This window comes from Molothrus ater, chromosome 7 (assembly GCF_012460135.2).
Source record: "Molothrus ater isolate BHLD 08-10-18 breed brown headed cowbird chromosome 7, BPBGC_Mater_1.1, whole genome shotgun sequence".
In the NCBI taxonomy this organism is placed as follows: domain Eukaryota; kingdom Metazoa; phylum Chordata; class Aves; order Passeriformes; family Icteridae; genus Molothrus; species Molothrus ater.
In genome coordinates this window covers 19,992,335-20,005,843 of record NC_050484.2, presented here as the reverse complement: position 1 = coordinate 20,005,843, position 13,509 = coordinate 19,992,335, and the positions used below count along the sequence as shown (strand labels likewise).

General features: G+C 40.9%; 2 protein-coding genes across 3 annotated transcripts in view; both read left to right on the top strand.

Annotated features, from left to right (window-relative positions):
• Positions 1-3,709, top strand: part of SCN2A (sodium voltage-gated channel alpha subunit 2) — a 73,546-nt gene extending 69,837 nt beyond the window's left edge. The window contains exon 27 of the mRNA XM_054515350.1: positions 378-3,709. Within this exon, the coding sequence (XP_054371325.1) occupies positions 378-1,573 (1,196 nt within the window). The 3' untranslated portion in view covers positions 1,574-3,709. The remainder of the gene's footprint in view (positions 1-377) is intronic.
• Positions 3,710-5,177: 1,468 nt separating this feature from the next.
• Positions 5,178-13,509, top strand: part of CSRNP3 (cysteine and serine rich nuclear protein 3) — a 97,719-nt gene continuing 89,387 nt past the window's right edge. The window contains exon 1 of one of the 2 annotated variants that reach the window (XM_036386440.2): positions 5,178-5,238. The gene's annotated coding sequence lies outside the window, so the exon portion shown is untranslated. Of the gene's footprint in view, positions 5,239-5,297; positions 5,489-13,509 lie in introns of those variants that run through there. The other variant, XM_036386439.2, reaches the window with a different exon arrangement.

Genomic DNA, 13,509 nt, shown 5'->3' with positions numbered 1-13,509 from the left:
CTCCTAAAATATACATATTTTTTTGAATAACCTAACTTGATTACATGGAATTTCAATACTAATGTGCTTATGATTTTTCTTCAGATTAACTGAGATTATTTTTGTTACAATTAAACAAAAGGGTATTCCTCTAATCTCAGCATTTGCTAAAATACATACACTAGTTATCAGTTTGTCCTAAAAAAGTATACCAAACACAAAGGTTTTGTAAAAAAACTGAATGGCTAATTCCTAAAAATCTGTTTAAGTATCCTAATTCCTAAAAATCTGTTTAAGTATCCTACTCTTAAAGTTCTACAATCCTTGTAGAATATATCTTTAGCAGTGGTTTTAAAATGTAATAATACTCATTACTGATTTAACTTGTTTTTTCCCAGGTATGTTTTTGGCTGAGATGATTGAGAAGTACTTTGTATCTCCCACACTATTCAGAGTCATCCGGCTTGCCAGGATCGGTCGAATCCTGCGCCTCATTAAAGGCGCTAAGGGAATCCGCACTCTGCTTTTTGCTTTGATGATGTCTCTTCCTGCTTTGTTCAACATTGGGCTGTTGCTCTTCCTGGTCATGTTCATCTATGCCATATTTGGCATGTCCAACTTTGCCTACGTCAAGAGGGAAGTTGGGATTGATGACATGTTCAACTTTGAAACGTTTGGCAACAGCATGATCTGCCTGTTCCAGATCACCACGTCCGCTGGCTGGGACGGTTTGCTCGCCCCAATTCTCAACAGTGGGGAGCCAGACTGTGACCCACATAAAGATCATCCAGGGAGCTCTGTGAAAGGTGACTGTGGCAACCCTTCTGTTGGGATTTTCTTCTTTGTCAGCTACATTATCATATCCTTTCTGGTAGTGGTGAACATGTACATTGCTGTGATTTTGGAGAACTTCAGTGTTGCTACTGAAGAAAGCGCTGAACCCTTGAGCGAGGATGACTTTGAGATGTTTTATGAGGTTTGGGAGAAGTTTGACCCCGATGCAACACAATTCATAGAGTTCAGTAAATTATCAGATTTTGCTGCTTCATTAGATCCACCTCTTCTCATAGCAAAACCCAACAAAGTCCAGCTTATTGCAATGGATCTGCCCATGGTGAGTGGTGACAGAATTCACTGCCTTGACATCTTGTTTGCTTTCACAAAGCGTGTTTTGGGGGAAAGTGGGGAGATGGATGCCCTCAGAATACAGATGGAAGATCGGTTTATGGCAGCCAATCCTTCTAAAGTCTCCTATGAACCAATTACAACCACACTGAAACGAAAGCAGGAGGAGGTGTCTGCTGTCATCATTCAGCGTGCTTACAGACGTCATCTCCTGAGGCAAAAAGTCAAAAAAGTATCATGTATATTTAGTCAGGATAAAGGTAAAGAGGAAGATGATCTGCCCATGAAAGAAGATATGATTATGGATAAACTAAATGAGAACTCCACTCCAGAAAAAACAGATATGACCCCATCCACAACCTCCCCACCTTCTTATGACAGTGTAACAAAGCCAGACAAGGATAAATATGAAAAAGACAAGTCAGAAAAAGAAGATAAAGGTAAAGACAGCAGGGAAAGTAAAAAGTAACATAGAAAGCTGTTTGTAATAAACTGTTTACAGCCTGAAAAAGTATGTATTTGTGTCAACAGGACTCCTGTAGGAGGTACATGCCAAACTGTCAGTTTTTACATATATAGATATATATATAATTATATATATATATATAAGGTCAGTGCCTATAGCAAGACAGTGACCCCTCGTCATCAAACTGCAACTCTGTAAAACAGGGTAACATCTTGACAGGAGGTTGTTGTTTTTAGTACCAGCTGACACTGCTGAAGAGATGATAAAATGGCCAACCAGACTGTAGGGACCAGTTAAAAAAATAAGGTGCAAACCTATGAATCTCTGTGTTTAACATGAAACACACAGTACAAAAATTGTATCCACTGTTAGCATTTCAACAGTCACATTTGCCATATTTTTACAAAAATCAGTGTTGGTGAACCTATCATTTTTTAATTCACAGGTTGTTTACTATTATATGTGACTATTTTTGTAAATGGGTTTTATGTTGGGGAAGGGGGTATGAGGACCAGGTGTTCTACTCTCGGATTCTCTATAATGTACAAACAGAAGTGATTTGCATGAAGGCATGCTGCACTTGTAGTTCATGCATGGGAAAACATGACGTCGCACAAAGCAGCAGTCTGACTACTTCCATGTTTCAGGGTGGCTCTGTATGTTGAGGTGCTTAATAACAGTATCCGTATCTCATCCAGACAAATCTTAATGTGCCTGTAAAGTCCCATAGAGTCTACAATAATAGAACAGATGTTTTATTTTTTCATAAGTCATTTAACAGTAGTTGAACAATGTCTGTATAAAAATTTTACCGAGGGACATAGAGTCCACTTCTAAGTATTCTTCTGCGGAAAACAGTTTACCTGACCTTGGGAAATTGAGCTTACCAAAAACCCGCAAAACACAAGGATTATGAAGTTGTTCTGCTTCACCCTGCAGTATCATTTAGCCATCTTCTGCTCTCAGCAAGGTTGACATTGTATGTGTTGATTAAAAAAGTACCCTCTCTGTAAATAGTTATTTTATCCCGTGGTGCATGTTTGAGCAAACAAATAATGACATGTGCACAATATTTATTGCATCAAATATGTACCACAGTAAGTGTAATTTGCAATCTCTCAACAGCTAATATGAAGTATTCTGTACCATTATAGACAGTTTGGAAGCTATCACTGATGCATGTTTATCTTGCCTTTGCTGCTGTAATTTTACTCCTTCCACTGTTAAGAGTCTAATATGGGAAGCCATAGCTCAGTGGTTAAGTGAAATAAATTGTTCAATTGGTCATCATTCTTTCACGACATCAAGCAATAGTTTGCAGTTATTTAAGAGCTTCTTGCTTTGCATTCTAAAATTTTAAGTGACTACTGTACAGTGCATAGTCAGACTGTACAGGATATGTTGCAAACTGCTTAATCTGTTGAAAACTACATGGATAGAATTTTCTAAGAAAATATAAATAATGTAAAAAATACCATTTTATTTTATTTTTCAGCATTTTGTACATAAAATAAGAAATGAGAATTATCTTCAGGTTGATGTTACTGTCACTTTTATTACTTTCTATCCATAGCACTTTTTAATTCAAGAACTTCACGAAATAAGAAACAAAGGAAAGAATGGGGTAGCTTTAGGTTTCTGCTTTTTTATTAGTACTGTATTTTTGCACACATTTTAATGTGAAATAAGTTTCAAACTGAGTCCAAAATGCACTTGCTTCCAAATAGATATAACTTGTAATTGAAATGTGGTGGGGAGGATTTGTTTAAGATTCTAGCACTGCCTGCATCAGAAGTTTCAAGGTAGTATTTTTATTCATGAAATCTTTACCAGTGTTTGTTTACATAGACTATTCTTATTCTTGTTGATTCATGCTGCACTAGAACTGTTCTAAATATAATATGGGATCCACAATGCTTTTTTTTTTCCACAGGAATTAAATAGCAAACTTGTATAATTGATCACATCAGGACATTTTGTGTTTCTTACACAAGCAAAAATTCGATGTTGACTCCTCCTTTTACAAAAATATTGACTTGTGTGTCGGTGAACTGCATGCAGGAAAATGCTATTACCATAAAGAACAGTAAACCACATTACAGTTGAGCCAAAAGAATAAAGACTTCATTTTTTATTGTATTTAATTGTTTTGTGTGCATTTTTTATTTTCCCACTAAAAAATATTGAATATCAAGAGGTGCTATGAAAGTAAAATATATATAAAATGTTAGAAATAGGTTTGTGAAAAGTAAAAAAATTGAAGCTGTATGCTTTCTGAAAGATCTTAAACATCATTTCAGCTTACACTCTTGAGGTTATTAATCCTAATCAGGATCCCTGGATAACATTTAAGAGCTCATGATGCTTCAATCCCTTTTTCATATCAGGTGTTCTGAGACACCTAAAAAACCAGATATTAAAGAAAGTCTCTAGCTAACAAGGCTGCAATGTATGTATTATTTCAATTATATTTTACATTTGAAGTGAAGAATTATCTTTGTGTTATAAAGAAAAAAATATTTATCTCATTATTTTCTAAGTATAATTTATTATTTTATGATAAGACATGAGAGCCAAATTTTTAGGTAGCAATCATATTTGAGTGCTATTTCTAAGAAGAATTTTTCTCTGTTTTAAATTTAAAGTAATGCCATGAAGGTTACACTGAACAAATTTAAACCACAAACTCTAATCATCATCATAGATGTGCAGATATGCACTCTACATCAGATCCTCTGAAGAGTACTGGGAAGACCAGATGTACCCAGGAATCTGTGTGATGTGGAACTCTGAGGTGCGGGTGTGCACCCCAGGAGAAACACAAATGGAGCAGTCAGATGGTGCATGCCTTTCGTCCCTTCTCTCCACAATTTTCAACCACTGATGGTCTGTTGAGGTTGTTCACCCTAGAAACGAGTATTGCTACTCTCGTGTAGTGAGCACTTAGGCTGCAGTGTTTCTGTTGGATTTTTCACATCAGCTGTAAAAAACAATTGTCAGGGCAGGGTGTAAGATAGGGAGAGATGAGAGAACCCAAAATCCAAAATATCCACAATCCAAAGTGTGTAATTAAAGGACAAGTTTCACGCTGGTTTGGTTGGTTTTGGGGAGAGAAAAGTCTTGAAAAAATAGCAGCTACATAAATAATAAATTTGTCTGACTTAGACTGAAAATAATTAGTATGTGTCTGAGAGGGGTTTGCGCTTACCAGAAGACGAGCACAAAGTAAGAAATTATTAAATGCCTCAAACAACAAGCAGAACAACAAGCAGCTGTGGTTGTGCTTGGGTACCCCTCCCTTTGTTGTTTGTTTAGGAAACAGATCTGCAGCAGTACTAGAAACACCTGTGACAGACCCATGGGACACGGGCGATGCCCACGCGTGTCCCGCAGCATCCCGCTCGGAGCTGCCCCGGCCCCGCCCGGCTCGGCAGCGCCCGGGGCCGAGCAGCGTCCCGGGGAGGGCGGAGCGGGAGCCGCTGGGGTCACCCCGCCCCGGAGCCGGGGCAGCGCCGCTGCCCGCGCTCTCTGCTGGCGATGGAGGGCGGGGGCCCGGAGTCCCTGGCGGCGGCGGCGGCGGCGGCGGCGGCTGCCGGAGCGGGAGCGGGAGCGGGCCCGGCTGGCGAGCCGGGGAGGCGCCCGGCAGCGCTGGGATCCCGGCGGCTCAGGTGAGGGCCCGCAGGCGCAGTGCGCGTCTGCTAGCGCTCCGGCGGCGGCGGAGCGCGGCGCGCCCGCTGCCAGCGCAGGGGCTGGGAGATCCGGGTGAGGAGAGAGGAGGACAAACCCCGCTGGCATCTGCGCTTGGGAGTCACCCAGAGACAGCGGCTGTCCCCAGAGCGGAGGCGATCTGGATCCTCGCCCGTAAGAGCGCCTGTCTCTGCTGGCGTTTGGCACACCTGAGGTGGAAAGGGATGCGAGGTGAGGTGAGGTGGCCTGCGGCTACCTTGGGTTAGGGCTCCTGGGGTTCTGGCCGTCCCTCGGCGCTGCCGCTGGCCCAGCAGGTCCATTCCCAGCCGCGGCCCTCGGCCCGGAGCCCCTCGGGGTGGGTGGGTCTGCCCCGCTGGGCCCCGCTAGGCCGGGCGTGCCGGGCCGGGCCTGGCCTCGCTGGGCGGAGCGCACGGACCGGGCTGCGCTGGCCCCGGCATAGCGGAATAAATGGGAAACGTCTCAGGGGATTTCTGTGTAGTCTGTGGTTCTGGATAGATCTGTGGTGCTGCAAGACTGTGCTTGTCCTGTGTGAGAAACTGTGTTCTATATCCACTCAACACAGCAAACTCGGGAGCGGTGATATACCTCCAGTTCAGTCTTTGTCTAAAACATCTTCTGCTCTCAGTACACAGGAAGACAAACAGTTGTGAGAAGCTAGTAGAGCCAAATAATAAACAGCTTGTTTCAGGCTGCAAAACATGCTCAGTTTCCCATGTTCGTTCACACTTAATGGGTAACTATACCCACCATATATTGCAGTGTTCTGAAGGAGGATGTTTTACTGGGGAAAGATTGCTGACAAAAGTCTGCCACAAAAGATTTCACATCCACGTTTGTCACCCTTACTTTATCAGTGGGCAAATTGGAGAATGGATTTGTGCATAGTGTCTGTAGAAAAAACAAAGCTCTAAGGGATTTGTAAATTTCAGTATATTTACCCTGAAAAGTGGCAACGTAAACAAACACGCAAGGGCAAAGGTGCTGGAGTGACATACCTTAGGGTGATTCCAGAACAACTTATGTGCTTTTTAGTCTTGTCAGAGCAAAGCAGGCTAAAGTAATCTCTAAAATAGGGGTTTTAAAAATTGACTACAAGGAAAGGTCTGCCCTTTTTGTATGCCTGTTCTTATCTGTGGCTATTGTTTCAAGATGGTATATTCATGTTTATTGTTTGAAGAGTAGTTCAGGTTAACTCAGCAACATCCCTCACTAGTCACTAAAATTGTCATCATAATTTGTTTTAGAGAATGCAGTTAAGTGCAGCAAAATGAGAAAATGTGGATAGTTTGTGACTAGGCATGCTTTATTTTAAAGTGTTCTTACACTTCATAAAGCTTTTTAGGTCTACTTAGCTTTTACTATGAACTAAAGAGAGCTTTCTGCAATATGTGGTAGAATTTTGGTTGAACCTTGGGAAATCTGTTTGTATTTTGAGTTAGGTAGTATATATGGAATCTAAAGTGCTTGAATGTAGACTGGTTTCTTCAGTCTGTGGGGACTACTACACTTACTTGTGTAGTAGTCCAAAAAGTGTTTGCAGCATGCACTGTTACCTTGCTATGAATTTATCTTTGTGATAGGTCTTGTGTCTAGTGTTTAGATTTTTGTCTTTGTGAGGTTGTTCTAATGACAATTTAAAGTTATTTCCTGTCTCTGTGATTGCATTGCAATGGCTGTGGAGGGAATAAGCAATAAGCAACTGCAGGAGGTTGTAATGTGTGTTACAACACACATTCACTATTGTAAATTGTTGTATTTTGGAAACAAATGGCCTTGTAGAGACGCTACAGATCGGCAGACAGCCTTGTTTGGCACTTGTCACACTGGTAGCACAGCTTGCTTCAACCACAGACAGATGTTACTGCATGGATGTACTACATCAGTCTGTTTGTTCAAAGTGAAGGGGAGGGAATGGGGCTGAGCTGGGGGTTGGTTTACTTTCTATGGGGGAATCTCCTACAGGTGGTTGATGGTGACTGATGGTTTTGGTTTAACCCCAGATGGCAACTAAATGCTGCACAGCTGTTCACTCACTCCAGCAGCAGGATGGGGGAGACGATCAAAAGGGTAAAAGTGAGGAAAATTGTGGGTTGAGGTAAAGGCAGTTCAGTAGGTAAAGGAAAAGCTGTGCACACAAACAAAGCCAAACAAGGCATCCATCCAGCAGCTCCCATGGGCAGGCTGGTGCTCAGCCACATCCAGGACAGCCAGGGCTGCACCACACGTAAGGAGACTTGGGAACAAACACTGTCACTGCAAACACCTCCCGTTCCCCCTTCTTCCCCAGGTTTGTATGGTGAGCATGACACCCTATGGTGTGGGATATCCCTGTGCTCAGCTGGGGCAGCTGTCCTGGCTGTGTCCCCTCCCAGCTCCTTGTGCACCCCATTCTCCTCCCTGGTGGGGCTGTGTGAGGTGCAAGAAAGACTTTGACTGTGTGTGAGCACTGCTCAGCAATGACAAAATCATCCTGGAATTACCAACACTGTGTCCAGCACAAATCCAAAACACAGCACCATACCAGCTGCTATGAAGAAATTTAACTCTCTCCAAGCCAAACCCAGCACACTAAATTAGAGAAATGTTGAGCCAGAGAATAAGAAGGTTTGAGTGCTGTAAAGGCCATAAGCAACTCACTTGATGAGCCATTGGAAAGGTCTTAGTTGTTCATGTACTCTACGTTAGACCCACAGGAGAAATAATGACAAGGTATTCTCAAGAGATCAAAACAGCAAAAAGAACTTTATTGGCAACTTTAGAAAATCAAAGAAACTTTGAAAAGGGTTTAATGCAGCATTCAATCAACATAAAACATTTCTCAAAGCATTAACTTGGCCCATTCAACTTAGCAAACTGTAAACCAATTCAGTTTAAAGTTCTTAAAAATTCCAAGAAGAAGGAATTAGAAGAAGAAAGGAAGGCAGAAAAGATCCAGAAAAGGAGACACATCAGTACCAACTCCTGGATTCCAGTGGTACTGAGATAAAAATTCCAAGAGGAAGTAGGGTCAAGAGATCTGATTTCTTTGTGGTTGGCCTTAAATACCCCTTGGCCTTCCTGGGCCCTTCCCCCAGGTGGGACTTGTGGTCATTTGGCCGCTTAGGAGCTGGGTTAGGGGCTCCAGGGGTGGGGTGTGGAGCATTGCTTCCCCTGTGCCAGGAACTGGCAGCCACAGCAGGGCTGGGGTGCAGCAGGCTCTAGGGTGGGGGGTGTGGAGCAGGGCACCAGGGCAAGGCCTGACCTGCCCCTGTCCCCTCACACCTGCACTCCAGAGGGTCTCTGGACATCAATCTTTTCATCTCTCACAGGTATCTCTGGCAGTGAAGACATCTCCCTAAGGTGTGTATGAATTTGATAAAAATAGAACATTTGTGTTACTGGAAAAAGGATTCATCAAATAGATGCACTGTTAAGTGAAGGACTGCATCTAAAATTATCTAGAAGATTTAATATTTTTATTTTTTGCTGTTTCTAGTATGCATCATTGTACTGTATTATTCTCTTACCCCACAACCCATTTAAGGAAGCATATATTTTTGCTAATTCTAAAAACTTGTCAAATGAATAATGCCACACTACTCTGAAACTAAGATTTTATCTTTTAGAGGTTTTCTCACTGAACTGGTTCACTTTGTTGTAAATTGCTTGACTTTTTGAGTCCAGTTTAAATACTTTTGCAGACCTTAATAAAGATGCAGGTATCACTGCTCTCCCTCTCCTTCATCCTGTTTGCTCTATGGCTTTGACAGGTAAAAAAGAGAAGCCTGTTGCATTTCCCATTTCCCAGGCAGGGCCCTCTCCATTGGGAATGCCTTCCATTACTCTCAATAGCCTCAGTTACTTGATGATTAGTCCAAGCATTTGGCAAGACCAGCACAGTTCTGTGCCAGGGTGTGCAGGCTAGGTCAAAAAGGAGAGTGGGCATGGCCAAAATGGAGATAGCTGCTCTTATCTGCCCTCCAGGGAGGGGGGTGAAGTGAAGGTAATCCAAACTAATTGGTTTTGGTGATAATACATTCTGTATAATGTGCTGTCTGATAAGCAAGTGTTAGAACAGATAAAAAAGAATGTATTTCCTAATTAATGGTTCTGCAAAGCAATCTGGAGCCATGAGGCAGTCTGCAGATAAGACTTGTACCTAGTTCCCTAAGATTCTTTTTAAATTAGTCATAATGTGATACTTAAGTAGTTAAAATGTTAAAAGGTATTTTAAACATATCCGAGACTGCTTTGACATATAAAAGCAGTTTTGCAGGTAACTGTTTTGCAAAACTGTTTTCTTTGGGGCTCTCCCCAACTTCATTGTTGTGTCACAAATCAGCATATGTGACCCAAAGGTCACAGCATTTCAATGCAGTACTTACCATGTGGTGTTCTCAGGACATTTTTATCACACACATATTTGACAGGAAAATAAGTCTAGTGTCCTGATAAGATTATAATGGGGTACTGAAAGGGTTATGTTTGAAAGTATGAGTTCCATGTTATTACATGGATCCTTTGATCAGCCTGTTGGGTTTTTTTTATTCACACTTCTGCAAACTGTTTGTGTTCAAGTGGGAACTGCATGACTATGGGTTTGACACTGCTTTTTCACTTTGCTTTGAAGTGCCAACAGCCTTCTCAAAAGGCATGATGTTCTATTTTAGTAATCAAGCACTGATTTTTGTTACCTGGTGAGAATAGATACAAAGGGCAAATTGCATGTATACCCTAGAAATACTGTTTTATATCATTGCATTAGAAGTCTTCCTTTATATGCAGTATTTTTTTGTCTGTGCTTTAGTCTTTTGTCTCTTCTGTTTTTTTGAGATCTTTGTCTCTCTACATAAATTACAGTAATCTAAATCACTAATGTGCACTCTGTACCAAATATGTCTGCAAAGGACACATATGGAAGTAGGTATTTTTGTGCTGGATGTAGTAGGTATGAAATACAAATTTGCCTCATTTTGTATAGACAATGTCTATATTTTAGTGAAAATTTGCAAGATATTTGTGGAAGGAGGATTTGGAAGAAAGATTTGAGGCAGCATTTTGTTTTCAGGTTGAAAATACTCAGGCATTTTTTATACAAAACCCTGAACTGTTGGTCATTTCACAGTAGACTTGTTTCTGTTATAGGCTTGCTATGTCACAACTGGCTTCTTTTGCAGTTCCCATGGCAACAAGGATTTTTGAGCTGCCAAGCAGGATACTGCTTTGAGGGAGTATAAATATTCTTTATTACAAAAGAAATTTTGATCATTGAAAGCTGATCAGGCACTCTGCTGTTCCCCCTCAGGTTCCTCCAATCATCTGTGTTTTGCCCATATGTTTACACCTAAATGTGAATTCTTATTTGACAAGAATACCTATTCTAATTTTTAACGTGGTATAAGAAATGATGAAAAAATTGTCAAGCCTTACTGTGGTGATAGCATAGAAAAACATGTTGTCTTCCAGTTTTCAACAAGCAGGAGAGCACTCTATATACCCAAAAATTTGTATGTTTATATATTTGTGAACATCATATATGCTTATAAAACCACTGAGAGTTTAGTTGCTTAGAATTTGCTCTGTTTCTGCTAATGTTTACTTTGGCTTGAACTTGTTTCCAAGATGCATTCATAAAATATTTACTTCTTTAACAGACTTACACTGTATTTTTTAAATGAAGGATCTCAAAATACTGCACCCAATTCACAAACTAAAATTTATTAACAGTGGCAGTTATTTTGTGTGTTTTTCAGTGTCTGTCCCTCACCATCTCAGCCGAGCAAAAGTGGCATGGGATGTTTGGGGTGTATCCTGAACCAAATAACTATAGGATAAGCCTTGATAGAGTGACTCTGCTTTGGTCGTTTTTTCAAAGTTAGATAGCTTTTCTGTGTTGTTGTTTTTCCTTCTGAGCACTTATTCCAAAATAAGAAGCCAGTTATTCAGATTTGTCAAGTTCCTGCCATAACCCCACAGTTTAGTATGAGTTATTTTGTTTTGTAACTAGTAAAAAGGAAATGGGAATTACAGAGTTGCTGAAACAATCAGCTCAGGTAAAGTAGATAATTTAATGTTGTAAAAGCCTCTGAATAGTACATCTAAGAAATTTGTCCTCATAAGCTGTGGTAATTTAGAGATGTATTAAAAACAAATTTGGATAGTAAAGGCAGCTCCCAGTGACCTGCTGGTCTTCATGATTTGGGCTGGGAGACCTCTGTTTCCCCCTGCCACTGTCACCACACACAAATGTAGATTATTATGGAATCATGAAAAGGAAAAAACACCCCTGTGACCTCTACAACTGGAGCTACTCATTCAAAGACAATCAGTTCTGCTGGAGAAGGATCATACAGGAAAGAGCAACCTACTATTTAGTAATAACTTCATCCAAATATCCATTTGTTTAAGACTTTTCACTACTGCTATCACCTGTGTAGGTTATAGCTGTAACAAAATAACATGCATATCCATGAAGAAATTGAGCCTAGCACCCAGAGCCAAGCATGAATACCTTGGATACACATAATTTTTTTTCAAGTGAAGCTAGAGGTTCTGGAATTACTGATTTTATTTTTTTTTCTTCCAACTAACTTCCATTAAAGTCAATAATATTGGAAAAATGCTTACAGGCTGCAGAGGTATACAATTCATAATGCTGTATGTGATTCTGGAACATTCTGTTTGGAAATTGAAGAAACTCAAGCTGTGAAAAGTGGAATTTGGAAATGGGTCTGAAAAGATTTACAGAGATGGATAGCATCTGGCAGTGTATTGCATTGCCCCTCCTCCCCTGCCTTCCAACACCACCTCAACTCACTTGTAAGAGCCCGAAGGCTTATTTTGGAATTTGTTTTCTGGCTTTGCTTGTAATACTAGGCAGTGCAGTTTTTCACTGAGTTATTTGTCCAGCGCTCCCTAAGAATTCAAGAGAACAGATAATTGCTACCTTGGGTTTTAGGCTGAAGAAATGCCAAAAGTTTGGGAAAAGGGATCCCTTAAATGCAATTAAAGAATAAGAGGAGTGGAGTAAGAATGTCAGGAACTCTCTTGTTTCTGGTGAGGATGTGAGGCTGGTGATTCTGCATGGAGCTCGTTAAATGGATTGAACAGCTAGCTTCTGCATCTCTGTTGAGACACATTAGGAGTGACAATGTGATGACATAATCACTGACCCCAGATTGTTCTCGGCTATAAATCCTCTGGTTGCAGTCTCCGCTGTTTCTCTGCATGTGCCGTTCACGTTTAAGGGCTTTTCAGATCATCTCCAGCACCATCTGCTGTATAATGGAAAGAAAACAATTGTGCTGTGTGTGGAGCCAGCTGACTCCCTGAGTGGATCTGGGGGGTTGCAAAATCCATCTCGTCTGGAGGAACTTGTCTGCTCGTTCTCACTGCCATACTGAGCACTAGTCACTAGGCTGCCATTATGCATGAAAAATAGAACAAAGTAGGCACTCATTTACAGGGACATACACGCTTTTGAGCTGGTCAGATGCTTTATGTGCCTTTTCATGCTCGGAGTACCGCACGCACGTCCTGGTGTCCCCCCAGTCGGAATTGGGGACACATTGTGTTTGAAGCACCTTGTCAGGATGAGTGTGCTGGTAACACTTGTGGTGCAGGGCCGGGGGCAGATGAGCACAGGATTCCTTAGCTGCAAGCATTCACTAGGTGTCAGTGCCTGATTGCAGCCAACTGATGCTCCTGCCGAGTTCTTTGATCGTGGTACCTCCCTTATGAAGAGGGATTTTAAAGAAAAATCACACTTTTGTTTGCGGAATGCAGTGTGGGTTACATTAAGGAATAACTAATGAACAAAAATAATTACTTTAGTCTTTTTTTTAAGGAACGGTCTGATAAAAATGCTGATATTAAAATAAAATTACTACCATGTTTTGTGCTTAATGAAGATAATTCAAAGACTTAGAATAGTTCCTGAACTGATCACTATCAGGCTTTCTTGCCAGCATCTGGTGTATTACTGATGAAACACTCTGCTTATACTGTTGCTGATCCTGGGTGTGAGTAAAATTCCTATTAAGATGTGGAAAAATTGTAGTTTTTATAGTCATATTATCTGTAAAATGAACACATTCAATTATTATCAAAACTATTAAAGATCAAGTCTGTAAATGTCAATCAGAGAAGAGGAAAGCCCCATGAATATAGCTAAAATTGCCTGGTTTTCTGTTCTCTTACCATATTGTATCCCTAGAGTGAAATATAGTGTTTATTAGAATATCTTGAATTGC